This window comes from Physeter macrocephalus, chromosome 5, assembly GCF_002837175.3.
Source record: "Physeter macrocephalus isolate SW-GA chromosome 5, ASM283717v5, whole genome shotgun sequence".
In the NCBI taxonomy this organism is placed as follows: Eukaryota; Metazoa; Chordata; class Mammalia; order Artiodactyla; family Physeteridae; genus Physeter; species Physeter macrocephalus.
In genome coordinates, this window is record NC_041218.1 from 91665433 (window position 1) to 91691386 (window position 25954).

At 47.8% G+C, this 25954-nt stretch overlaps 1 protein-coding gene across 1 annotated transcript in view; it reads left to right on the forward strand.

Annotated features, from left to right (window-relative positions):
• Positions 1-23497, forward strand: part of CDHR3 (cadherin related family member 3) — a 58591-nt gene extending 35094 nt beyond the window's left edge. The window contains 11 exon segments of the mRNA XM_028489453.2: positions 5711-5882; positions 7132-7234; positions 8209-8307; positions 9997-10223; positions 11866-12037; positions 13578-13828; positions 16369-16554; positions 17853-17880; positions 19241-19254; positions 21610-21658; positions 23193-23497. Coding sequence (XP_028345254.1) covers positions 5711-5882; positions 7132-7234; positions 8209-8307; positions 9997-10223; positions 11866-12037; positions 13578-13828; positions 16369-16554; positions 17853-17880; positions 19241-19254; positions 21610-21658; positions 23193-23497 — 1606 coding nt within the window.
• The last annotated feature ends 2457 nt before the right edge of the window (positions 23498-25954 follow it).

Below are 25954 nucleotides of genomic sequence, written 5' to 3' on the forward strand. Positions count from 1 at the left end.
ATCTAGAGACTGTCATACAGAGTGAAGTAAGTCAGAAAGAGAAAAACAAATATCGTATATTAACGCATATATGTGGAACCTAGAAAAATGGTACAGATGAACCAGTTTGCAGGGCAGAAATTGAGACACAGATGTAGAGAACAAACGTATGGACACCAAGCGGGGAAACTGGCTGAGGGGGGGTGGTGGTGGTGTGATGAATTGGGCAATTGGTATTGACATGTATACAGTGATGTGTATAAAATTGATGACTAATAAGAACCTGCTGCATAAAAAAATAAATAAAATAAAATTCAAAAATTAAAAAAAATAAATCAATGAAGTCCCTTGTGATTCTGGGTTAATATGACTTCTGGAAAACAGTACTGTCTTTCCACTAACTATTTTGTCTCAGTGCCACAAGATGAGTAATTCCCCAGGTTAGCTTCATCTCTGTGGTTTCTTAATAGCTAGTCTCCTGTTTCTTGGGAGTCTGAAGGTGGTTCCTCCTGGGGGTGGGGAGGGCACCTCTGCAGTGACTCTTGCTGAGAGAGTGTCCTGTGTCTGGAGCAAAGCTGAACACCAGAGCTGGTCTCACTTTCAGATCTCCCTAGGGAGAGAGTCTCCCTCTGAGATTATCTTTGGTTTTGCAAGTTCATTTTTTAAGCTCTAGGTAACTCTGGACATAGACCCGATACATGGTGTGGCGATGCAAAGGACAGAGGACCCTAGACAAAGATTATCTATGATAAGCAGTAGAAATACAAACTCCTTTATTATGCTCTTCAGTGTCGCCCTGTTTTCTCCACCGGCATGCCCAGCATAGTGCTAAGAATCAAGTGGTCTTGAACCTGGCATCAAAACAGCTAAACCCCGTTCTGGACATACCCTACTTGCCTCTTCAGATCTAGCTGCCAACCTCCCCAACCCTGCTCTGTGCCCCAGGAGGCTGACCTCTATGGATATCAACTGCTCCCTTGCCCTGCACCTTCCCGTTGGCCCACGGGAAGCCCTGGAATGAGGGGGAGAGAGAAGTCAGGGTATTTATCCCCTGGCTCCCTTCCTGTCAGCGGCATGAGCTCCTCCACCTCCTGAAGGTCTCAGTTCCTATTAGGTCTCCCTCTGCGCACAGCACCCTCTGTCCTTGGTTCCGGTTTCAGGAACTGCTCGCTCCTCTGGCTCCTTGAGGCCTAGCAGTGGAAAGGGAGGCCCACTCTTCCTAGACCTAGACCATCCTTTGAAGTTTCCATGCACCGTGTGTACACGTTGTAACAGTCCCTTTACTAAACCCTCCCGGAATTATCTTAATTTGCCATTTGCTTCTTGCTGAGGCCCCTATCAAATCAATAATGGCCTTGACCACGTGATAGGTTCCTATCCCAACCCCAAGAGCAGAGTCTGTTTGATGGGTGAGAACAGTTGTCATGGATAGTTAGGACCGTGACTTCCACACCATTTTCTGCATAAATCAAACCCACCACTGTTAAGAGAAGTCTGGTCCCTGGGATGGAGTAGAGGTAATCCACAGAGTCACTCTTCCACTTTCTTTGAAAATCTAAAGCTATGCTAGTGCCCTTGGGTGGCTCCAGTGCATCTTGGGAAATTCTTCTCCTCATGTCCTGCTCTTCTAGACCCTACTGCTTTCCCCTTTGCTCTCCTGCCTTAAGAGGTGGGGGAAGATAGTTGAAGAGTAAGAACTCTGGGTATCAATGATTGGAGAGGACTGTGCTATCTCCAATCTTCCTGGTCAATTTTCTCCCCTCAGTGCATTTCTGGTAAGTGTGCACTGTGGCTTCCTGTGGTCCAGAGTCCCCTGATGTGTGAGATGACAGTTTACAAACTGCGTTCCATATTAGCTGGTAAAATCACACTTTGAATATCCTAGACTGTCCAGACAAGCCCATGCAGAGTCCTGCTGTTGATAATCTTCTCTCTAAATTAGCCTTGAAGGTCAATGCCAGCCAGTAACTGAACTAATTGTATTTATTACTAAAGGTAACTCTAAACAATGTTCCAGGAGGGCTCCGGGCTTTTCCAGTGGGAGGAACTTGCAGTGTCCTGTAAAAGCCAAGATATGAGGAGGGGCAAGAAAAGGGCTCCTCCCTCTGCAGTCCAGGAAGTGAAAGTTTTTACTCCCAAACCCCAGCTTCGTTTGCATACTCCAGGGAAGGGCTGGGAAACCCTGACCTGCATCACCCACCACTCTCCCATGCCTAGCATCTTGTCCATTCCCACCACACCAGAGTGGAAGCACCAGGGCAGGTCAAAAGCAAGCCAAACAACAGCACTGGTGCTGCCACGGGCTCTGGCAGCCCTGTCCCTGAATATTTACTCTTTCTTCAGGGCTCTTGGCACAGTCTCTGCGGTGGAGTTTGGGGGAGCAGGCTGGGAGGGCGCCAAGCACCCAGTGGATCCCACGAGGCAGGTGGCTTTGTGCCAGGTCCCCTGCCATCCCCGTGGGTCCACACAGGCTCTCGGGCGGCCGAGAGACAGAAACAGCCCCTGCGGCTTTCCCAGGCTGGTGATGAATGAGCCCAAGGCCCTGATGGAGGCATCAAAGGCCCCGTGACAGAGCCGCTCTGGTTGTAAATTCTCAGGCACTTGGCTGAAAGCGCTTCGCAAACTGTTTGGGAGCCAGAGGCAGAGGATGTCGGCTGGGCCTGTCACCTCCAAGTTGCGGGAGAACTGTGGTCAGATGGCTGGGAGTGAGGGCAGCCCGCCTTTGAGGCAGGGAGTGATGAATGGGGGGGAGTGGTTTTCCAAGTCATGCATTTAGGGGAAAAATACCAAGTGGCAGGGGAAAATGAAAAGAACATGCCAGGCGGCCCTAAGGGGCCAAGTGTGAAGGCCTCTTTTGGAGGGCGTGAAATGTCTGGCTTCAGGACCCTAGAGTCTTTGGGTGATGCAACCTTCCGGCTTCTGCAGACTTGTAATCAAGGCTCAGATCCCTGAACCCTCTGTGGGCCTGGAGAGTCATTGATAGAACCGAAAGTAAAATTTACTGTGACTCTTAACACTGACAAGAGGATGGTGCCTGGATGCATCAGCTTTCTGAGACAGGTCTTGAAACCACCCTGAACCAATCTTTCTTCATCATGGGGACAAGAACACAAACCTCTAGGCGATGAGGGGATGAGAGACAGAGTTTTTAAAGTGTTTGGTAGGATACCACATATAGTTGGTATTTAACAGATAGTATCTATTCTAAGTATTTATGAGTAAAACCATGACATCGTGCCATCAAGACAAGAATGGAAATGCTCGGACTCCAGTCCTGCTGAGATACAGAGACATCATGGAGATTCAGTTACACCTGTGAGAAAGACCGCTTTCCCAAAGCAAACCCAGTTACCCTCAGCAGCACAAAAACAACCTTGCCGTCAGACTTGGCTCCATGTTTGCTAAGCCCATTTTAGCTGCCATGAAGAGCTGATGTGGAATGTAGAAAGCAGCATAATTCTGTTGCAGAGAGAGGTGATAGTACAGAGGATTAGAGACACGTGTTGATGCTCTGAGAACAAGATGCCAAGACAGGATTAAATGTGAGAGGCTTTTATTAGTGGAAATGCCTGTGGGAGAAGATGTGGAGACAGCTAGGCTAGGCTGTCAGGGTCATCAGACTGTGATGCAAGTCTGACCTGAGTAAAGGAAGGAGGGAGGGTGCATGGGTGGGAATGTTCTAGTCTGTTCTGCAGTCCATGAACTTGGCTAGGGCACTGGGGAGTCCTGGAGCCAAAGTCAACTGTCACAGGACAGGAATGAGTCTGCCTTAGTATCTCTGCCCTGCCCTGTCGTTGGCACACGACCTCACTGCAAATACAGTGATGGATTTCAGAGCCCAGCAGCTGGGGTCTGTGGTCATTCTATTCCTGCAGCTGTAGGTCTTCCAGGCACATTCTCCTGGCAGTCCCAATATATTTTTGTAAGAAATCCTGCCCAAGGCAAAACATGATTGTGATAGGGAAAGAAAGAAAGAAAGAGAGAAAGGGAGAAAGGGAGGAAGGAGAGAGAGAGAAAAAGAGAAAGAAAATACCAGCCACACAAATTCCTCTTTGCCTGTACATGAGCCGCTTTGCAGTGTGATTTTGCCATTCCTCCCATCAAGAGATGGGTATCTCTTTCTACTCCTTGAATCTGGACTTGACCAGGTGAATTGCTTTGGCCATGGGAACATTCACAAACATGGCGCAGCAGAGGATTGAAAGGTGTGTATGCATTGGGACTTGCCCTCTCTTGCTACTTCTGGAAGCCTAAGATCTCCATGAGAAGAGCCCAGACTAGCCTCCTGGAGGATGAGAGACAATATGAAGCAGAGACCACCCACCTTCCCACCATACCTGTAAGTGAGGCCATCCTGGAGCATCCAGCCCCCACCGAGCTGCCAGTGACCGAAGAGACCAGCCAAGCTGGACTAGAACCAAAAGAGCGAATGGATAACCCTTAGTGTTGTAAGAAAGAATAAATGCCTGTTGTTTTAAGCCACTAGGTTTTGGGCTGGTTTGTTATGTAGCAAAGGCTAATCAACATGCCCATCTTATAGATGGAAAAACTGAAACCTGGAGACGTGTGAAGTCCCTTAATGGGTCTGGAGGTGTTACCATGCTTCCTCAGAGTCTCCCACTCCAAGCTGGGCTTGACCAGATGGCTCTGAGTTTGGGGGCAGCTTTACTCATTTGCATACTATTTGCCTCCCTGCTGGAGTGAACTGAGATTGGGACCCAGAATTCAACCTTTAATAAGCCTCTATGGAATGAACGATGCTAAGGTGTCAGGAGTCCCTTCTATGACTTCGAAGCCATGAGAACACAAGTGGAGGAATTTCCAGTCTTCTAAGCATGGGAGGGGAGGGAGGGGTGCAGGGCTACAGCGATCCCCCGCAACCAGATTATCAATTCCTACAGGCAGGGGCACAATTTCTGTTTCTCTTATATTCTTCTTCATTCCTGTGCTAGTCCCATAAGCTACCATTCGTTCATTCATTCAACAAATATTTCTTGAGTGTGCCAAGAACAAAGCAGATAAAGATCCCCAGTCTTGCGGAGCTTACATTCTTGGGAGCAAACAGGCGATAAACAGGATATGTAAGTAAACTGTACAGTATATTGGAAAATGGTAAGCACCAAGCCTTAAACCTACAGGGGGGAAGGGGAGGGGGAGCAATGGGCTGGGGGCGTTGACATTTTAGCTGGGGTAGCCAGGGAGCCTCCTGAGAAGGTGCCGTTTGATTCGAGACTAAAGATAGACAGGGAAAGAGCAAGCCGTGAGGACATTTGTGGGAAAGGCATAGCACAGGAAGTGCAATGGCCCTGAGGCCAGAGCCTGGGGAGTGTCCAGGAGCACAGGGAGGCCAGGGTGGAAGGAGAGTGAACAAGAATTAGTGGGAGATGAGTTCAGACAGGTAAGGGGTGGAGGTGGGGGTGGGCGCACGTCATGAAGGATGCTGTAGATCAGAGTTACGACTCTGAGTGAAATCAGGAGCCCTCTCTGCGATTCAGCAGCAGAGGAGCCACGTGATCTGACATTTTCACAGGATCCCTCTGGCTGCTGTGTTAAGAATCCTCTGACAGGAGTCAAGGGCAGAGTGGAGTACCAGTTAGGCAGGTACGGCCTTAACCACGGACTTGCTTTCAATTGAAATGAAAGCCGGGGCGTCTAGCCTGGGGCCTGTGTTAGAAGGAATGCTCAGTTGCCATTTGTTGGGGGAAAATATCGAATCATGTCTTTTCGCCAGCATTATGGTGCCTGAGAGAGTAGCCAAGGGGACGTTGCTCCTGGACCTGAACAAGTTCTGCTTTGATAATGACAGTGAAGCACCAAACAACCAATTCAACTTCACCACGCCATCCGGAGTGGGGAGCAGCCGCAGATTTTTACAGGATCCAGCTGGCTCTGGGAAAATCGTGGTCAGTTAACGGTCACTGCATCATCGAAAGGGCATTGGGGAAATTGGTCTAACATGCATAGTGCTTTTGCTGCCCCATAGAGAGAAATTTCCAAAGTAACTCCCTCTCCAAGCGACTGTAACTGACAAACTTAGTAGTGACTCTGTTTTCCCCATTTGCTCTTTATTTTACCCAAGTTCCAGGAATTGTTTGTTATGCATGGTTATGCCTGGGGTGCTAAGGATTGGATTCTTTCTTGCATAGCTCGCGGTTTGCAGGCTGCGTGCCTGGTTAGCTTGCTTCCACAGTCACATGTCCGTGCCCTCTGGGCTCAAGCACTTTTGTTTATTTCAGTGCTCACTCCTTGCCATAGAGGTGTGAGGTGAGAGAGAGCAGGGCCAGGGCCATGAGTGTGTCCTGCTGAATTCCGCACTGTAGAACCACTGGAGACCCAAGAAAGAGGGGCATCACCACTGAGGCAAATACGTAATTGGAAAAAGAATGGGAGTAAAAGGCAGGTCTCAATGAGCTGTGTGAGACATTTAACAACAAGGTTCCCACTGGAGGGTTGGGGGGAAAGGAGGAGAGAGGTAGAAGGGCAGGGTAAGGTGGGAGTCTTACAGGGGGGTGGTACTGATGGGGGAGATCTTTGTATCAGAGATAAAGCCTCAGGAAGAAGAGCAAGCAGCCCACTAGCCATCCTCTCAAACACCCCCTTCTCCACCTCCCATCCCCCCAAAAGTCGTACCAATTTTATTCACTGTGTCAACTAAAAATAACTTCTATTTTTTCTGTTTGAGAAATTAATACATGTTCACTGTAGAAAACGTAGGAAACACAGAAAGGCATTACTATTCAGTAATAACCCCTATTAACATGTTGATATATTTCTTTCTATCTTCTTCCCTATGCAATTTTATGTATAGTCTATACATATATGCAGAAGTATTCTAAATGATGGAAATAACCTCGCATGTAGGATTCTGTATCATGCTTCTCTTTGACTTAACCAGAAATCTTAAACCTATGCTGGGCAATAGTGCTTGATGAACATCTTTAAACAGATTCTCTCTCCTGAGAAATTCTTTCAAATAAGTTCTCTAGCAGTGAGCAAAGGTATGGACCTAACTTTTTAAAGCTCCTCCTATGGGAAAAAGTGCTTTCCAGAAAGGTTTTGCAATTTACATGTCCACTAACAGTACATGAAAATGTCAGTTCAATTAAAAGGATTGTTTATTCTGTGTAATCCGATCTCTCTGTTTTAATCTAGTTGATTGGTGATCTAGATTATGAAAATCCAAGTAATCTAGCAGCCGGCAATAAATACACTGTGATAATCCAAGTGCAGGATGTTGCCCCTCCTTACTATAAAAGCAAGTATCATTTTGGTTTATTTCATGAAGCATCTTCCTTGAGTAGCAATGACTAAACTGTGCTGGGCAATGCTTGGGCTTGGGCTGGGGATGTATTTATGTTCAAAAGGAGACTTCCAAAAGCCCCAACACTTCGGAATCAGCCCAGCCTCCTCCTGTCCTTCACCAAGAACAGTTAATCAGTCTCCCAAGTCCCTTCTTCTGTGTCACCTACTAAAATCTCGAGGATCTGCCGCCTCCCCCCCAACCCCGCTGCACCTCCATCCCACTAGCATTGCTCTAATGCAGAACCTCCTCTTTCGGAGCTGAATTACAACACTAAGAGTGTTTCAAGAGTCTTTCTGCCCACCTTTAGTCTTGTCCCTTTCCAACGCATCCACCACATTTCTGACAGTGATTTTCAGCAAACGCAAATGCCACCGTATTACTTCTTGCTGAAAGCCCTTGAGTGTCTCCCCATAGCTGCCAAGTTCACATTCAAACTCTTTGGCTTGGCACAACGCAATAAAGCGAGTCACGTGAATTTTTTGGTTTCCAAATGCATATAAAAGTTACATTTACACTATATACTGTAATCTGTTAAGTGTGCAATAGCACTGCCTTAAAAAAATAATGTACATACTTTAATTAAAAATACTTTATTGCCAAAAACTGCCAACCATCATCTGAACCTTCAGCGAGTCATAAGATTTTTGCAATGGTAACATCAAAGATCACTGATCACAGATCACCGTAACAATATAATAATGAGGAAAACGTTTGAAATATTGCAAGAATTACCAAAACATGACACAGAGACACAAAATGAGCAAACGCTGTTGGAAACATGGTGCCGATAGACTTGCTCAACACAGGGTTGCCACAATGTTCAATCTGTAAAAGGCACAATATCTGCAAACTGCAATACGTAAAACGCAACAGAATGAGGGATGCCTGTATTGTGATTTAATTTTTTTTCCTATTTCCGTTTATAGATAATATCTACATTTATATCCTAACAAGCCCAGAAAATGAGTTTCCTCTTGTCTTTGATAGCCCATCCTACGTATTTGCCGTGTCGGAATTAAGCCCACGTAAGTAACCGACGAGACACAGACTCCAGTGCTCTTGATAGACCTCTTCATCCGGACGCACTTGGGTGGAGGGAGGCTCCCTGTCAGAGGCCCTGGTGGTGTTGTGCACAGCGACTCAGAGCTGATTCCTGTTTATTGCATGTCTTACTTCTTTTTAAATTCTCCTCACTGTGGCGGAGCCCTTCAGGTGAAATCCAGATTTTGAAAACTGTTGATTAAACTGCATTTCTCCGAACCCCCTGATTGCCTCTTTGTCTGGGTGCCTGATTCCACTAATCCTCTCTTTTTGCAGCCTAAGTTTTCCCTTGGTCTCCACTGTGATTTTTATCCAGCTCACTCAGAGAATTGAAATTTAAAAATAGAGAGAAGGCTTCCCATTTCTAGATTTCTTTCACTGAAAAACAAAATAAAGATGTTTTCTCTCTGCCTTTGAAGGATTCCCTGGAGGCCTCTTTTTCCACCCTTTAGGATGCCTCGATTTCTGCAGGCTCCTCCCCACTCCAGATGGGTTTCTCCCCATCTCTCCCAGAGAAGGGGAGACTGTCAACTCTAGAATAATCAGACCTCACCACAGTCTTTGAGACTTTGATTGTGGATACTTCTACACTAAAAACCAAACAAAACAAACCCCAAAATCTCCCTCTAACATGATCTCCTCTTCATTTCGTTCTCTCTTTATGACGAGCTCCATTTCCTGACATTACATTTTAAACAAAACACAAAAAGAGGGTCTGAAGAAAACGCTGTCGATTCCTTATGCCTTATCCAGTGAATAATAAGTGCAACAGGAATAGGCTTTTTATGAATTCACAGATCTTGCTACAATTATTAATCACCTACTCTGGGTCAAGCACATAGTGCTGTTCTATATAGTTGAATAAGAGAAGATGCTTCCCTTTAGGAGTATAATTTATGAGGAAGAACTTCTATAAAACAAGCAAGCCAGAAGTCCAGCAGCCCACCAACAAGACTTGCAAAATAAGCAAAATGGAACAGGATTTAAAAATCAAAAATATTGGGCTTCCCTGGTAGCGCAGTGGTTGAGAGTCTGCCTGCCGATGCAGGGGACACGGGTTCGTGCCCCGGTCCGGGAAGATCCCACATGCCGCGGAGCGGCTGGGCCCGTGAGCCATGGCGGCTGAGCCTGCGCGTCCGGAGCCTGTGCTCCGCAACGGGAGAGGCCACAGCAGTGAGAGGCCCGCGTACCACAAAAAAAAAAAAAAAAAAAAAAAAAAAAAAAAATCAAAAATATTCCAATCATCCTGTTGCTAAACCCTTAAAAATTATGTTTTTCATCTTGTTTTATAAGAGCTACCCATGCTCATTATGGAAAATTTGAAAAATAAAAAAGACAACACTGCTTCAAAAAGATGTATATGTGAAGGTTCTTTGCAGCCTTAGGATCATATAATCATTGGTGTGCTTGGAGTCTATATGAGGGTATGAATTGTCTTTTAGACTTCGCAGTACTGCTTGACTCATACGGCCAGTTTCCTAGTGGGTGTCATTAGTGTAATTTGAATTTAAAAGATGTAAAACATACAGAGTTTGAACAGCAAAGAGGCCCCCAAAAGTCTTTCTGCCCATGGCACTGAGAGTGCCTGCCCCCAGTTCCTCCCGTCACCCCCAAAGCAGGACTAATCTCAGATATTGTTCTCGGCAGTAACAGCAGGTACTTTATTCTTCCAGCTAGAACCCAGGTTGGACGGATGCAAGCGGCAGATAAAGACTTCCCCCAGAAAGGCATCGTGTACTCCATCTCCACCGGAGGGGCCAGCCAGCACTACCCAAACATATTTTGGATTAATCCCCAAACGGGAGAACTCCAGCTGGTGACTAAAGCAGACTACGAGATAACCCCCGTCTATATTCTCAGAATCCAGGCCACCAACAGCGAGGACAGCAGCTCAGTCACTGTGAGTGGGGCTATCTGGTGCAGGCAGCCCTGTGTGATAGAATGACTGGTTCAGGGCCAGGAGGCAGAGTTCATTTCTCAACTTTGATCCCAATTTGCCAAGGGGGTCCGAGCAATGCTTATCTTTGTACCCTGATTTCTCTCTCACACATGGAGAGTCACCTCCTAACCCAATGCCTGAATAGTCCAGTTCCTCTGATGACGTGCTTTAAATTAGTGGGACGATGTTTCCAATGATGTGTAAGGCTTGGCGTTGCTAGCTGAGAAAAAGATGTGCTAAGTTGAAGGTAATTGTCGTGTTTGTTAGCCTGGGTTTTTGAGAGGAATGAATGGAGTCCACTTTGGGAGCTAACTAGAGAGAACATTTCAATTTATTCCTGGGCTCAGAAATAGCTGAAATCCCCAAATTTCAGAGGTAGAATGAATACGACTCAAAAATTCATAAGCTTTTAAAAAGGGTGATGATCACATAAGTCCCTTTCAGGGCTGACATTCTATGATTCCGCGCTGGCAGGCATCCCAGTCCATATTCCAATTCACCAGGCATAAAAGACGGTGATGAAAGAGAACAGGCTGGCCCTTGCTTGTGGCAGGCCAGCGCCACCGGCTCAGGGCAGTGCTGAGATCCCGGGTTACACACAAGACCACGGCTAAGCCAGGTCACCTCCTTCTATCCCAGTGGTTCTCAACCCTGGCTGCGTATTAGAATCTGCTGGGGAACATAAAAATCGTGCCTGGGGGCTTCCCTGGTAGTGCAGTGGTTAAGAATCTGCCTGCCGATGCAGAGGGCACGGGTTCGAGCCCTGGTCCGGGAAGATACCACATGCCACGGAGCAGCTAAGCCCACGCGCCACAACTACTGAGCCTGCGCTCTAGAGCCCGCGAGCCACAACTACTGAGCCCGCGCGCCTAGAGCCTGTGCTCCGCAACAAGAGAAGCCACCGCAATGAGAAGCCCATGCACCGCAACGAAGAGTAAGCCCCGCTCGCCGCAACTAGAGAAAGCCCGTGCGCAGCAACGAAGACCCAAGGCAGCCAATCAATCAATCAATCAATCAAGGAAGAAAAAAAAAGAAAATCAGGCCTGGGCCCCACCCTCCAGGGAGTCCAATTCATTTGGTCTGGAGAGGGCCAAAGTGGAGCCATGGTTGAGAGCCACTGTTTGATCTTCCAAAGTTAAAGACAGAACTTCCAACTCACAGGGGCAGCAAGCAAGGAAGCACAGGAGGGTCACCATAAATCCATCATCGTTACTGGAAAAACAACTCAGCATCATCTGGGGATAAGCACATGTGTCTAGCTGCATGTGTTGGGGGGGGTGTGGAAATGTATTGTTACGTATATTATGCACATGTGCATGTACACACACAACACACAGAAGAGAAGTTAATAGCATAGGACTTGGAGTAAGACAGACCTAAGTTCAAATCCCAGCTCTGACACTCACCAGCTGAATGGCCTTAGGTCAATTACCTAGTCTCCCTAAGCCTCAGCTTCCCCATCTGTAAAATGGGAATAAACATATTGTCTATCTCGGATGAGGTTAAACCTCACTAATTCACAAAAAGCACATAGCCCAGTGCCTGGCACACAGTAAGGGCTCAATGATAACTACTCAGTAAGGCCACTTTCCTGCTGCTCTAGGTGACTGTGAACATCATTGAAGAAAATGATGAAAAGCCGATCTGTACCCCTAACTCGTACTCCCTGGCCATCCCAGTGGACCTGAAAGTTGGCACAAATATTTACAATTTCAAGCTCACGTGTACTGACCTTGATTCCAGCCCCAGGTCTTTTCGTTACTCCATTGGCCCAGGTATGGTATTGATGTCAGTGGTCCTGGACCCTTGCTGAGGGCTCCTGGTGTTGGAGGCTGTAGCAGCTGTTTAGGGAGAAGGGGTGGGGGTCTGAGCTCACACACTGATCTGGCACAGCGTGTAGGGGGTGGGGTGTTTTGAATGAGGAAACCAGGGATGAGGAGTCAAATGGTTCTGGAATTCCCAGTCCCCCCGCTTGGCTTCCCCTTCTCACCTAACTCTTCCCAGACTCCCATACCTGGCTGCCCAAAGGCCCAAGGAGCAGTGAATCCCACTGATGGTGACCCCCACCCCCACCAATTCCCAGCCTGTTGTAGGATTCATGAATCAGATTAGTGTAGCTTAAAATATTTTTTTTAGTCCAACTCCTTCCCCACCTCTTTTCCTGCAAGCTTGTGGCGGGGGGCAGGGGAATCCCAGTCCTCTCTCTGGATAATAATAGATGAAATAGATTAAATGCATTTTGAAACGTGTCCTCAGGAATTCTCTTCTGCTCCATTCATTTTCTGTCTTTAAAAATATACCATTGTGGGAGGGAAAGAAAAGAGCACCCCTCAATGGAAATGAGACCAAAATAGTTCATCTAATGAAGTGCCGGGGCCAGAGATTTAAACCCAAACAAGCAGAGCAGTTTCACGTGAAAGAGTGAAAATCCAGCTCCGCCGCCTGCGCCTGCTGAGCCCTGGCAGAGCCGGAACTGGAGCAGCAGGAAGCCTCTCGAGCAGGCTGTGTCACAAGACCCAGGGGCAGAGCCCACCTTGAGACTGCAGTGGCCGGAGATGGAAATAATCCAGACTGAGAACCCTCAGGCCTTTATGGGGCACTTCATTGCTCGGGAGTAAAACTGCATCATCCCCTGGTCCATTTACTGGTTTTCAGTTGGTAGTGAGTCTGCAGTCACCGGAGGAATGAGCAAGAACTGCTTGGGCGGGCAGCCTCTCTGCTCTGGGCTCCCTAAGCTGTGAGCCCGCAGCCCCAAACGAGCCGCTGGGGAGGTGGGGATGGGGACTGCTGTCCCTGCCAGCCCAGGACGCACCTTCCTTTGGGGGACGCCAGGGACATCCGTCACGGGTGTGAGCAGCCCGGTTTCATGAAAGGCGTGCGATGAACTTGGCCCGTGGCTAGGGACGTGGCCCCCTCTTCCCTCTTGCCGCCCACTGATTGGTCTGAGCGTGAGTTACACATTGTTACCAAGTTAATGCTGGTGAAGAGCGTTGGCCGCACCAGGATTGCTGGCTCCCTGCCTGATGCTCAGCGTGGTGGCGGCCATTCTCCCTGGACACCTGTGCTGGTGCCCTTTTCTCCTCTCATTTTTGTTGCAGCCACACTGGTTGTGAGCAAGAGTCTGGCTGTACTCATGAAATCTCTGGTGCTATTAAGGCCCATATCCTATCACTGCCCCAGCCCTGGTACATCAGAAGTAGTCTACACCTGAGGTGGGTTGTTTAAGAAAAAGACTGAATGTAGTTTTCTTCTAACCCTTATTTCTCACGCTCTTTTCTTCCTTTTCCCAAAATCCTTGCATCACATCTCATTTAGGCAACATCAACAGTCATTTCACCTTCTCTCCCAACGCCGGGTCCAACGTTACAAGCCTGATCCTCGCGACTCGCTTTGACTATGCTAGTGGGCTTGATAAGATCTGGAACTACAAACTACTTGTCTACATAACTGATGACAACTTGCTGTCTGACAGGAAGAGCGCTGGAGCTCTTGTTGAAACAGGCACAGTGACACTGAGTATTAGTGTCATTCCTCACCCAACCACGATTGTCACCACAACCCCCAGGGTAAGGGTTCTGGGAGCTGGACTTCCCAGTTACATCCCTTGTAATTGATGTTGATGGAGCCCCTTGACCTAGGAGAAATGTGGGGTGGACTGAAAAGAGTTGAGGTGTTAGGATGTTGCCAGGAACACCAACCATGGGCTGGATTGGAATAGTCACTGGGTGGTAGAAAAAATCTGGGTGAGACCTTGGACTTATAGAACCACTGACTTTTCCTAGTCTGGTAAAGAAGGAGGTACACATATGCACAGACTTGTGATAGATCAGGCATTGCCCATCCAGGGTATGGACATGTTGCCGCCTTCACAAGCCCTTCTCTGCTTGCTCTTAAGAGCCAATACAAGTCCATGTCCATGAGAGCAGCTAGCTGCCAGATGCTCTTCTCTACTTCTTTTGGAGAGTCACCATTTGTCAATCTGTACCCTACTCCTCACCTCCACTCCAAAAAAAAATCCACTTATTCAATCTGCAGATATTGATTTAATACCTATAATATGCCAAGCACTGTGGTGAATAAGCCAGAAATGATCTCTGCTCTCTCCTGGAGCTTAGAGTATAGCTTAGTGGTTCTCAGGTGTGGTCCCTACAGCAGCAGCATCACCTGGAAACTTGTTAGAAACCAAATTCTTTTTTTTTTTTTTAATTGGTGAAACTGAGACTTCCGACAGCTTTAGATTTTATTAATTAATTTATTTATTTTTGGCTGTGTTGGGTCTTCGTTTCTGTACGAGGGCTTTCTCTAGTTGGGGGGAGTGGGGGTCACTCTTCATCGCGGTGCGCGGGCCTCTCACTGTCGCGGCCTCTCTTGTTGCGGAGCACAGGCTCCGGACGCGCAGGCTCAGTAGTTGTGGCACACGGGCCTAGCTGCTCCGCGGCATGTGGGATCTTCCCAGACCAGGGCTCGAACCCGTGTCCCCTGCATTGGCAGGCAGATTCTCAACCACTGCGCCACGAGGGAAGCCCCCAGAAAAGCAAATTCTTGAGCCCGCCCTGGAACGCTAAAGTTATACCTCATCCAACCATGATTCATCACTACAACTTCCGGGAAAAGATGTTGAAACCTGGAGTCCTCACCGCATCCCCAGACCTACTGGATCAGAAACTGTGGGGTGGGACCCAACAATCTGTGTTTTTAATAAGCCTTCCAGGCCATTCTGATTGCACTAAAGCTTTAGAGCCTCTGATCTGGAGGGGGAGACGGATTACAAATAGGTGTGCAAATTAATAAACTACCTACAGATTGTCATAAACAGTAGGAAGAAAATAAGCAGGTGCCACAATAGAATCAGTGTGATGAAGGAAGGGAGCATCTTGGAATCTGACAAGAGGATTATCGCCCCTGGCTTCTTGGATGACCTGGCTTATATTGGTGCAGACCCTTCTTTCCCCTTTCCTCCTGATCCTCGTAAAAGTTGCGCCCTTGGGGCTTCCCTGGTGGCGCAGTGGTTGAGAGTCCGCCTGCCGATGCAGGGGACGCGGGCTCGTGCCCCGGTCCGGGAGGATGCCGCATGCCGCGGAGCGGCCGAGCCCGTAAGCCATCATGGCCGCTGAGCCTGCGCGTCCGGAGCCTGTGCGCTCCGCAACGGGAGAGGCCACAACAGTGAGAGGCCCGCGTACCGCAAAAAAAAAACGCGCGTCCGGAGCCTGTGCGCCCCGCAACGGGAGAGGCCACAACAGTGAGAGGCCCGCGTACCGCAAAAAAAAAAAAAAAAAAAAAAAAAGTTTCTTCCTTGGTCGGCAGCCCCATACTTGGAGTATGCCAGAGGAAAAGGAACCAGAACCTCAGAAAGCCACGTGTGACAGGTGGTCAAATTCTGCTTCTCAGAGTCTTACCAAGAGCTGCTTAATATTCCTTTCCTGTAGGCTGGAGTCAATATTACACCCAATGAATGGAGGCATTAGGTGACCTGAAGGGCTTTCAGTTGTGGTAGGAGCCAGTAGGTGCCCCAAGTAAGGAATTGCCACCTTTCTGCAATTTACAACACGACCCAGCTCTGACATCTCCAACCTGGAAATCTCCATAACTTGTTTGTTATTAGTCTCCCTCTCTGGGAAGCAAATGCTGAACTGGAGGTCTCACTGTGATAACAGCCTGTTCAGCTGGCAGCACAGCTGGTAGTGAGTGAACACTGAGAAAACTACAAAGTGTTAAAAAAAAAAAGAAACAAAAAACCCCAACTTTCATGGCTCATGCCTTCCCAGTGAGAGACAATAGCTATATTAGTCCCTAGCTTATGCCATAATTTGGCAGGAAAAAAAGCCAATGGAATTTTTAGCTTTGGGGAAGGAGAAGAAAGAGAATGAAATGAGGCCTAGAGGTGCTCTCCACTTCCCTACATTTTCTGGGTTTTGGTCTAATGGATGTCTGGCAAGACTATAAATAAGGTGATGGGTTGAAGAGTGAGAACGATGGGCACACAGATGCCCGATGTTTAGAGCAAGAACAAAAAGCAGAATGAACATTCAGCCACCCAGCGTGAGAGGGTTCTGATGTCAAAGACTACCGCCTCCACGCATTCCCCCCCCACCTTCTGTCATTCAAGCCCAGGATCACCTACTGGATCCTGAGGAAGAACGTGTATTCTCCATCGGCCTGGTATGTGCCTTTTGTCATCACTTTGGGCTCCATGTTGCTTCTGGGTCTCCTGGTGTCCCTGATCGTCCTGTTGGCCAAAGCCATCCACAGACACTGTCCCTGCAAGACTGGGAAGCACAAGAAACCTCTGTAAGTTGCCAGTGGGCTGGGCCCTTCCCCTATTTCCTTTCAGAGGATACTGCTTCTGGTGATGTCAGGAGAAGGAAAGGTAGACAGTTAGGATTTCTCCACAGGGTAGAGAGGGTGCCTGGAATGAAGAAAGGAAACGGAGCTACAGGGGAGACATCCCAGCTCTCCTTGTCCTGGTGGACCCCCTTCATCACCTGCCGGGCCAGGAAACTGTTCCTTTGCTTTTCCCTGGCACCTGCCCTGTCCCTGAGGAGTTCTCAATGAAATTGGGGCTTCAGCCTCTTGGTGACCTTGTCCTGGATAAAATCTCCAGAAACAAGGCCGGTTGTGAGTAGTAGTAGTAGAATATGCCGTGTTGCTATTTGTGGAATATTTAAAGGATGGGATGGAATTAGAGGAAGCACAAAAAACTAATAAGGGAATTAAGCTTTTGGCTCCAGTGACTGAACTCGGCTTTGGTGTGACTAAATAATCATTGTTCTTTTGCGTGTGGCCCTCTCAAGGGCTGTAAACGCAGGCCTGCTTCCTCTCCCTGGGATGCTCACCTGCTCACTTATATGCCTCTTTCGGTGACACTCTGCGGAGTGTCTTTTACTGGCTAAAGGGAGGTACTAGAGTAAAGTGGAGAAAGCATCAAATTGTTACAAGCTTCTCCAGAGCCAGTTTCTTGAGTCTCAGTAGCTCTTACAGTAAGAACGCGATGATTCTGAGCCTGGGCTTTGGAGTCAGATAAGGTTGGGGTTCAAAGCTTGGGTGTGCCATTTTCTGGGTATATGGCTTTGGGCAAGTGACAACCTCTGTGAATCTCAATTTCTTTACTTGAAAACCAAACAATTAAATGAGCAAATGCAAAGGAATCACTTAGCACTGTTCCAGATGTAGAGTAAATGCTTAATACACTATTATTCTTTTTAATCTTGTTGCATGATTTTTTCATGCCTGAGTCCCAGTGAGCTTAGGATTCTAGATTCTAAGTTTAGCTCTGTACACCCAAGTATCTTGAGGTATTGGAACTTGAATTTTGGAATTTCTCACCGGCAAAAAGAAGGGGTGATAAGACTCATGTGCCTTTTAAAGGTATTTTGAAGATTAACTACTACTGTCAAATAATTTAAAATCTATGGATGAAAGGCTGTATAAAAGTATAAGTATTAGCATAAAGATGTGCATTGCGTCTTGCCATATTTATTGGGGACATTCGTTGCTGTTGGCAACCTTGACTTCAAGGTAAGAAATCCTTGAGCATCTGCTGAAATTAAAAAAGGCCTTTTTATTTGGACTCTACTCACAAATTGATTTGAGAAAAAAAAAAAAACCCAGCTCCAAAAGAGTGATGCTTAAGCTTGTAAGGATGCCGGTGCTCTGTAATGGGATTTGGGCAGAAGTTCTTAAAGGAAGTAATCCAATAGACACTGCAACTCCCATGCAATTTATGGTTAAATGTGTGCCTTGAACCTGGTGGTTTCAGTTACCTTCTAAATATTGTTTTCAACATGGTTGACTTTTAAAAAACTAGCTAGTAATTCAGACTCAGACCTGGCCTCTCTGGCAATTTGTTGTACCATATGGCAACCAATATTTGTCCCATAGCAGAGAATACAATTAGAATCACAGAATAATAGAATCCAAGGTTATCAGGGGACGGGTCTTAAGAGTCCAGGTGTCCAGCTCTTCACATTACAGGAAGCCAGGGTTTAACTGCTAGTCGTCAAACCTTCCCACACTGTGAGCCAAATCTTCTGCTCAGATGGCTACTGGGGAGGAAGACCAGGCAGGAAGAATCACTGGGCAGTCTGATGGGGTCGTCATGCCCTCACTCAGTGTTGTCAGAGAAAATAGGTTCCCTGAAGTTCTCTAAAGCAATAGTTTTCAAACTTATCAAACTCCCAAGCCTCCTTAGTCCCAACCCAGCAATGATGGAGCAGGGCGGGGAGTCCATTCTGCATTGTAGTCCCCTGCCCTGGTCCCTCTTTCAATCGACCCCTGAATCCTGGGGAACACAGTTGCCCAAAGGCCCCCATGTTGTCACGTGTGTACCAGTGCAGAGTGCTCTCAGGTTAATTCTTGTCCATCCCTTCTCCCCCGATACAGGGTGAAGAAAGTAGGTATGTATGGTGCCGATTACCTTTGTTTGTTGCTATTATTGTTTTTCACTTGCTCTGTTGTACTACATAAAAGGGTTCCAACCCGGTGGAGAATCAGGGCACAGTCCTGTGTTGGTGGGTTTTCCGCCACATCATCTGTGGATGGAACGAAAACAGAGGTCGGACATAGCTGGAGGAAGGGGAGGGCAGGGCAGGGTGCGTGGGGCCGTTGGCCTGCTTGGGTCTCATTCGGTCCTGCCTGTTCCTTACTGAGTCACCTCCAATCAGCTCGACATCAGCACCTAAAGGTCTGCTCCCCACCAAGTGGGTCAGGAATGGAGAATTCTCCGTGAGTTAAACACAGAATCTACTTGCTGCTACACACAGAGGGGGTGACCCCTCCTGAGGACAGCTAGTGCCCTGTATTAGACAGATGCCTCTTTTTAAAGAACAAATGATACTTTATTCTCAGATTGTGATGGATCTGATCATTCTCACATGTTACTTAGGTTAGGGTAGTTAGAAATGGGGGCTGGGTGCAGTCAGATGGGCTGGGAGAGCTAAGTGATTTCAGGGCGCTGGTGAATTGAGCAAGGCCCATCTGAGGGGACGTCACCACTGTCTCCAAAGCTGTGGCCTCAGGGAGACTCCAAGCTATGGGGAGAGACAGGACAAAGAACTGGAAAGAGTGTTTTTGAAAAATGATTGCTCTAATCACTCCAGCCATAGGCGTGTGCATCTGACATGCACAAGGGGTATCTCAGCAGGGTTAGAAGTTTAACTACAGTGGTTATTGATCATATCGCATGAGATAATTTTAATAAATGAGATTTTTCACAAACTATCTCCCATCCTAGTTACTTTGTAAAAAGGGCATAAGGAATGGATGCAAAGAATCCTCAGATGACAAACAAAGGTAGCAACCCCCTCTTTCTTTTTTACCTATAAAGCCATTTAAAAGCTAGTTTCCAGTAATGACAATAAGCTGGAAAAAGAATTAAAATTTTTAAATTGTGTATTATGCGAGTGTGTGTGTGTTTCTGAGAAGGTGGAAGGAGGTCAACAAACAGGTCTAGAGACAGAAAATTCTTTGCTATGCCTGCAATACTAAGCTCAAATCCTGCTTAAGAGAGATCTCATTGTAGGGGTAAAATTTTAAGGTCAATTTAGTGTCCAAGAAGCTTAACTTCTGTCTGTCCTCTTCCCTGCAGAAATGAAGAACACAAAGAGAGAGGCGGCGGCGGTGAGGCTGGCTGGCCCTGGGGCACCGGGTTGGGGAGGGGCTCTGGTCTCCCCCCGGCCGTCTTGCCACAGCCCCACGGGGGTGTTTATCATTCAGGGAGATGCTTGTATCTGGCCACTGGAGCACACTGCTGTGTGACGAGCTCCTGATAGAATTTGTTCCCTCCACTGAACCTGTCTGCCGCTATATTTGCAAAAGAACTGGATTTCATAAATATTGAATAGTGGTGTTTATTATCTACACTAGTTCTCCAGGAGAGTGAGTTAGGGGAGAGGAGCTTAAAGACCAGAACTGGTGCTTCAGCCTTCAATGGGATTTACTTTTGCTTTGCTTTTCCACACCTTGAGGGAAAAGTGATAGAGAAAGAGCACGGTGGGAGGCTGAGGCTGGCTCTGCCCCCTCGGCCATATGACCTTGACCTCAGGGACTCCCTCGGCCTCTTTAAGCTTTAGATTCCTCACCTGTGGAATGGGAGTGAGAACAGCTGCCCTGAGATAACAGGTGGGGAAATACTGGGAAAATTATGAAGAGTCATGTAAATACAAAGTGTCACAGGACAGCTGGGGAGTTACCTCCTCACGTGACCTCCTGATTTTTCTTTCACTGAACCTGATCCACCCACTGGAAGTGACGGAACTTGAAGGTGACCCCCTCCCAGGTCTCCCCTAACCCCTAATAATAGGACTTTGTTATGATCTAAGATCCATGAATTTGGGAAATGACAGGCAGGATGAGGAGGAAGTGTCGCTTCAGGCCAGTCCCCTAAGTGCTTCTAAGCACTGGTCGGCAAACAGGAGGAAGGGGTGATCTCCTGTCTCCTGGGTCTTATTATTGCCTAAGGCAAGTACCCTTGATGATGCCACTCAGAGACTTAGACATATGTATAGTTAAATTCGTCGATTAAATAAATCAATCCCCCTGGCCGTAAAAAGTGCAGCTTCTGAGTTGATCAAATGGAGGAAAGCTGTACAATCCCCATTCCTTCTGTTTTCACAGAGGGGAGCTGTGGGCAAGTGAGTAGGTAACGGCTTATGTGATGAAAACAGGGGTCAAAGGCCCATTAAACTCCAAACACCGTCCTCGTGAGTGTGCTGAACAACAGCATCATTGGAGGGCACCGTGTGAGGGAAGGGGGTGTTTCCACGGGGCAGAGGTCAGGTCCTGGAGGGCGGCACAGAGTACAGGTCAGGGGAAAGAATAAGGTGTGGAACACCAGGCTTAGGTGAGGCAGGCCAGGCCCAGATGCAGCGCTGCATTGGCCTAGGCTGACTCATCTGTGCCTGCCCTGCACGTAACATCTGCCCGGCAGATCCCGCGTAGGTGATGTCGATCTTGGCCGGTGCTGCGTGGCATTTCTGCTCTTCCTTCCGTGCAGCTTAGACAGCGTTTACTCAGGATGCTTTCCTACCCCCCAAGTCTGGATTAAATGTCCTCTTCCCACCCCTGTTCCCCCACGCCCCCCTAGTATCCTATATTCCCCCATCATAATCTTTATCACAGTAAATTGCAGTGCCCCTTTGTCAATGGCTCCTGCTTGATTGCAAGCTTTGGGCGGGCGGTAACCAGCCCTGCCTTGTTCACCGATGTGTCCCGAGCATCTAGCACAGTGCCTATTGAATAAATAAATGTCAGGAAGGCCCTGGGTAAGGAACCTGGGCTGTAAGGAAGAACAGCTTCTCCTGGGGGGAGGAGTGTAGGGCTGTGCTTGAAGCCGTCTCTTTCTTTTCCTTAGGAAACAATCCAGATGAACACTGTCTTTGATGGAGAAGCCACAGACCCAGGTAATTAAGTGGCAGTGTCGCCCATAAGGGCACTGATCATATTCCAGGCTGGTGGAGTCATGGAGGACCATATCCCACGTCCTGCTCTTCACTCAGTCTGTCAATGCGTTTGGTTGTCGGGCCTACACAGTGCTGATCCTTCCAGGCGGCACCGCAACGTGAGATCAGCTCAAAACAGAGCTGGCTTGTAGACGCTCAAGCACATGATCACGTGTGAGGCCTCAGCAGGTTTCCACCTAAAGGGTCCCACTCAAGGACCACGCCTCTGTCTAGCCTCCCTCCCTGAATCACAGGCCAGTTCAGGAAGCTGGTGAACTCTGTAATACACTGGGTCTTCTGCTCACTGGGACGCAAACTCCCCCCACCCCGCCGCTGCCCCATCCTGTCTGAATGCTTCTAAACACCATCCTATTGGTAACGAGAGATATGGAGAAATGGCAAGCTGGGCTTCTTTTTTTCCTCGATCAGGGCCAAGAATTCCTTCTTGGACAGCAAGATGAACATAAGGTAAAGCTGGCCTCCAGAGCTCTCATCACCCCCATGAAATCAGCTCCCAATTTAGCTCCTTTACACACATCCCTTCACTTACAAAGGCTCAATTATAGACGTGAATAAAGGGAAGGAAACCAAATTCGGGAGGCAAGTGCGTTGGCTTCCTGCCACCCTCACATGCGAACGGCTCTGCTTGGTCCTCCTCAGAGGGAGGATGGCTCCTCTCCAGGACAGGCTGCCGCTGCTGCTGGAATTAAATTTCCCTCTATTATTAGGTACTTGTTACCATAATGTGCCCACATTAGCATAAGTGCTGGTGGGATCCTCTGCCTGAGAGGCCACTCATGCTGTAGGGAAACAGCAGGAGCAGGGGCACGCCGGAAACTAGATCTTCTGGGGCAAAAGCCAGGGAGGACCGAGGCTGTTCTGCGTCTGTGTGTTTGCGAGAAGGAAAAAGGAAGCGATGAGCCAACTGGACTAATGTGAACAAACATCAATTAGCGTCTGCAGGCTCCGACACAATAAAAATGGCTCCCTTGCATCATCTCAACTGGGGCCAGATTTGTGTGTCTGTGTCTGCAAATCTCTGCTAACATAACATAGATAAAAATCATCAGTCTTTTCCTCCTTCCTTGGTGAACTCCTGTTTATATCAGGGATTCAGGGGATCTTTTCAAACAAACAAATCAGAACGTAATGGGTCACCCCACGAGAAACTGAACCTAACTTATCTGAAGCTCACGTTGAGTTCGAGACTTCGGTGGCCTCTTATCTTGCCATTGAGGTGACCTTGAGACTCTCCTAAACCTTTCTTTCCAGGGAAGCGTAAGATTTGCTACCTGTGTGCTCAGAGCCACACAGCTCAGCTCGTGGAAAGGGCAGGCAGGTGAAGATTGTTTGTGTTCTTCACAAGCCTGCTTTCAATCTTTCTAGCTGCTTCATCTTTCCCTGGGGGTGAGAAGAGAGCAGGGTGGAGATGGGGAAGCAGAGAAGCATTTGGATTCCTTTGTTTATACATTGTTGGTATAATTTTTTTCCCTAGTTACTGGGGCAATATATGAATTCAACACAAAAACTGGAGCCAGAAAGTGGAAAGATCCCTTAACCCAAATGCCAAAATGGAAGAAGTCCAGCCCTCAGGGAGCTGCTCCAAGAAGACCTGTCACTGGGGAAGGGACCGGGCCACCAAGGAGCACCCACAAGGAAGGAGATGGGCTGAGCGACAAAGCACAGGCCAGGAATACAGGCCCCTGGTCCAGGAACCAGGACGGCAAGCCAAGCACCCCAAAGAACAGAAACTCAGCCCTTACGAGTGGGGGATCCCCCAAACCGCACCCAGAAAAGTGAACGGTGTCTGGCTGCCTGGCCCACGGCACAGCACAGGGAAGGAGCTTGACTGCCTGGGACGCTGCCTCACCCTACATTCCTCGAGGGCAGGGTGGGGGTGGAGGGCTGAAAATGTGGAGGATCCAGGGTCCCAGGTGGAATGTTTGACAGACTTTAAAATGAACAGAAAGGGGTTTGATCTCAGAGTTGCCTTTTTCTGAGACAGCCCAGGAGAGATTTTGCCCTGGCCTCAGTACCTCTGATCAGCTGGACTGCTAACTGGTGGGTGTGGACTTGTGTTTCTTCTTCCCATTGACATCTAGGAAACTCTGTTCCGTTCGCCCCTAGGAAGTGCACGAGACCTCCTGCCTAAATTCTGAGGTCTACCCTCCCACCTGGTTTCACCTTATTTTCCTGCCTTTATTTCAGCATCACCCAGATTTCTTCACTTATAAATACAGTTCAACACCGTATACCATTGTAAGTCACGTCTAATCTTTTTCAAAAGAGGCAGAGCAGTGGAAAAAAAAGGATGAATAATGAGTTGTTCACCTGGGAAGAAGAAAACACACTAGATACCTTTAATTCTTTTTCATTAAGGTAAAACTGATAATGCAATAAAGCACACAGATCGAAGGCATTCAGCTCAGTACTATGTAGACTCTTCCCCGATGCAACCAATATTTGGGTCTTTATTGTCACGGATTACTTTTGCCTTTTTGAAATTTCCTGTAAATGAAAAAAGAGCTCCCCATTTCTTTTGTATCTGGCTCCTTTGGCTGAGCACCATGTCTGTGAGATTCATCCAGCTGTACTGTGAACCAGTCATGCAGGGCTCTTCATTGTGTCTCTTATCCCACTGAGGGAATCTACCACATGTCATTTATCCATTCCACACTTGGGTAGCTGCTCCAAGTTTTTTACTATTATAAGGTATAGCACCGTGCGCTTCCTTGTACCTGTCTTTCCATAGCATAAACGTGTTTCTTCTGAGCCTGCTCCTAGGAGTGGGATTGCAAGAGCCATTGCTGGAATCTGCTGAGAATTCTGAAGTTGGTGGCTCCAACTTATGCTTCCAACGATGGAGAGTTCTGACTGCTTTACTCCTTTGTCAACACTTGGTGTTGTCTGTCCTTTTCATTTTAGCCATCCTGGTGAAAATTCCTTTTGAAATAAAGTCACTGCTTTTCTCAAAGCTAAAACAACACCAGCCCTACAACCTACCTGCCCGGCTCCTTCCCTACCTTCTGTGATTGGTGGCGGGGGGAACCACAGGACTCAGAGCAGAGACACAGTGGGAAGCTCTAGCCATTCATACAGCTGGGAGTTTCACCTGTGGCCACAAGCAGTGACCTGAAAATAAATCTCTCGGCAATGCAACAGGAAATGGAAATTTCCAGTGCATGCCTGGTGAAGGCCGAGCAATCCTCACCTTTGCTCAATGTCCTGCTCCCCAGCTGCTGGGCCCCTAGTCCAGTAACCAGGAGAAAGGACCAGATGAGAGTCTACTGGAGCAGCACCCCGTTTCCCAGTTGGAGAGCCAGATGAGAACTCTCCAGGCCCAGGATGGCCTGTAGAGGGCAGGCAGGATCCATCCTGCAAGTGCAGAACTTCGGAGGGAGGAGCTGCCCGTTTATAGTGTGCCCGCGCGTAGGTGTGACTTCTCAAGAAAAAGAAACGTTTTTAGAATGCCCTGTCCTGGCCTAGAACAAGCGCGATTTATTAATAAGGCTTGGTTGCCAGGGAACTCCCTTGAATAGGTTTAAATTTTGCAAAGAAGGCAGAGCTGCTCATTTGCGGAGGTTAAAGTGGGTGAAGTGGCTGATTATCCATTTAAGACTCTGCAAGTCTGTGGAGCCCCGGGTAAAAGACCTCCTCAGAAGCTCTCAGCCTCAATGCAAGTAAAATGAGGCTCTGAGAAGGCTGAAGGGGGTGCCTGATAACTGCTTATGAGCCCATTAAGGATGATTAAAAGGAGGGCGGTGAGCAGCTGTTATCCCTTCTCCCTGTGATGACAGGGCAGGAGGGGACCATGCTTCTCGGCCAGAAGAAGAGATTTAAGTTAGGCACAGGGAGGGACTTCCCAAAGGCTGGGGTCTGTTTGAAGAGTCAGTTCTTTCCCTGGTGATGGGCAGGAAGAGCTGATTATCTTCCAAGCCCCAAGATGTGAACCTCGAGGAACCCAAGACATGGGTCAGGAGTGGTACCAGGAAGCTTCGAAACCACCTTTTCTTTTTGCATATTTGACTATTTGATCAGGGGAAATCAGAAGTCTCAGGTCCAGGGCTGAGGCCATTTGGTTTCTAACATTTACCAGGTTTCAAAAATAAATTATCTGAATAAAATCAAGCCAGGGACCATTGGGGACCTTGTAAAAGTTTCCTCACATTTCTCTCCCAAGGCCTTAATCATGTATGAATTTATTGTAGCTAATGTTGACTTGCCTGATGCTGAGTCATTAAAAATTAAAGCAAAGAT